Raw genomic sequence first — 2,193 nt, 5'->3', positions numbered from 1 at the left:
CCCTAGGTGAACAAATATCGAACTGTCTATAGTTCAAAGGATGGTTTATTAATTTATTTTCAAAAGTAGTAGGCAAAATATTTACTTACGAATTCTGATGACAAAGCATTAATTTAATACTTCTATTCCTTTAGCATATGACAAAACCACAATATAGCTAGGAAGACAAAATGTTTTATTTTAAAACACTGGAAAAACATTAAACGCCAAATGTCCATTATATAACCAAGAATGTAAAATAGTTGGAAACTGTAAATCTTCTAAAATGTGGTAGGCACTTTCAGAGAAATATTGCAAATTATCCTACCATATTTCTTTTCTAATACCAACAATATTTGACATGATGAAAAATACCAAGAAGACTCAACTAATTATTCAGCCGAAGTCACCATGTCAGGGGTCAACTTAGGTACACAAGGCATGTGATGCGGGCTCCCATACCCGTCCCAAGGGGAGGGAGGCCGTGGCCCACCTCCGCCCGGGGTACCCCGGTAGCTGCTCCAACCTCCTACCCCCTGGCCGGGGTAAGGAGGAGTCGGGGGTTACTACAGACACTGGTTCTAGGCCAGCCCAAGGGTCTTCAAGCATTGAAGGTTTGAAATAACTTTCCAACTCATTAGACATTCTTTTTTCTCTACCACGCCCTGATCCAAAGGGTGTAGATGTCCTTGGAGAACCCTTTAGGAAAAAAATCATCGGTTAAAAAACATTTCCTAGGGATAACCGGTACTTTTGAAAAGGTCGTTAAGGGTCACACTGCCAGTCTCAAGTTGTGCCGTTGAAGCCAAATATGTTCAATTGCAAACTCCATCTTTATTTAATCTAGTGTTTCTGTTTTAAAAGTGTATTTAAACCAGTTTGGTATGCTCTTTCATTATTAATTCCATGCTCACTGTCACCTCAAAATACTTTGGGCTTTCTAACTTTGCAGAACTACCAACTGGTGGTGAAATTAAGAAACAATTGTATTTCAATTTTTTTCCTTCAAAATTCCCCTATTTTCTGGGGGGGGGGGATTTAAAACTTGTAAACGCTACAGCTTAAAGATTTCTAGAACCTTCCCATCTTCATTAGCTCTAGATTTAAAAGGACGGGGTTGACTTAGCATAAGCAAAGAGGGCAAGGCATCGAGTATACGCGAGTTGTAAGCCACCAACCCTGCACCCACCGGAAGCCCCGTCTCCTGCACTCACTCACTGAGGGGAACAGGAAGCGGCCACCAGCACCGATCCTCCCCCGAGAACACTTGGAGCGGAAGCCAGTGCGGTTCGAAAACAAAGCCGGGGAAGAAAAGGGGGGAGAGAGTGCAGGAGCTAGGACCCTGCAACCGAGCCGACCGCGGTGCTGGGAGTCGGGGCTCTGCGCCTGGAGGCCGGGCTCAGCATAAATGCACTGAAACGGGCTGCCAAGACCTCCGACAACGGAGAGAGCCCTGGGGGCAGCCGAGGGTTCTAGAGGAAGGCTTTGCCCGGGGAACCTAGAATCCGTTACTTAACTTCTCTGAGCCTCAGTTTATTCGTCTGCCAAGAGGGGCTACCAAGCGACAGTCTCACCTCATAGAGGATCGAAAAAAAAAATAATGCACGGACAGGGATTACTGGTACCGTGCCTGCCATACAGTAAGAACTCCGCCAACGCTGGCCATGTGTTACCTGGGGGTGGGCCTGCTGCCCTGGGGAGTAGCCAAATTGCTGCTGGGACCCCGAGGGGGACCTGGAGTAGGAGCCAGGGTAGCCGCCAGGGGACAGAGACCCGAACCGGCCCCCGGGGAAGCTGCCGCCGTGTCGCGGAGAGTGGCTGCTCCCGTAGGGCCTACACCGGGGCCCGAACGACGGCGTGTGATGCGGGCTCCCGTACCCGTCCCGAGGGGAGGGAGGCCGCGGCCCGCCTCCGCCCGGGGTACCCCGGTAGCTGCTCCCGCTGCTCCAACCTCCTACCCCCGGGCCGGGGTAAGGAGGAGTCGGGGGTCGGAAGTTCTGTCGGTGCATGTCGGCGGAAGAAGGCCACACTCCCGCGTCCCCGGAACTGTCTGGACTGAGCCACCGGGGAGAGCTGGTGGTCCCATACCAAAGCAGTCCCCCGGCTGCCGGAGCCGCACAGCACATTGGTTCCGGCTTCCCAAAGGTTCCGCTAGGCGCAGGGGAACAAGTGGGGCATTATTTATTTCTATTGATTTCAGAGAGGAAGGGAGCG

The 2,193-nt window shown here is 50.9% G+C and overlaps 1 protein-coding gene across 1 annotated transcript in view; it reads right to left on the bottom strand.

Moving 5' to 3' along the window:
- The window catches only part of MPLKIP (M-phase specific PLK1 interacting protein), a 25,088-nt gene extending 22,895 nt beyond the window's left edge, over window positions 1–2,193 (bottom strand). Inside the window, exons 1-2 of the mRNA XM_006757247.2 lie at window positions 1,653–2,193; window positions 442–678 (exon numbers count right to left, since the gene is read on the bottom strand). Coding sequence (XP_006757310.1) covers window positions 442–678; window positions 1,653–2,105 — 690 coding nt within the window. The 5' untranslated portion in view covers window positions 2,106–2,193. The remainder of the gene's footprint in view (window positions 1–441; window positions 679–1,652) is intronic.

This window comes from Myotis davidii, unplaced genomic scaffold, assembly GCF_000327345.1.
Source record: "Myotis davidii unplaced genomic scaffold, ASM32734v1 scaffold573, whole genome shotgun sequence".
Classification (NCBI taxonomy): domain Eukaryota; kingdom Metazoa; phylum Chordata; class Mammalia; order Chiroptera; family Vespertilionidae; genus Myotis; species Myotis davidii.
This window is presented reverse-complemented; position numbering and strand designations above follow the sequence as displayed.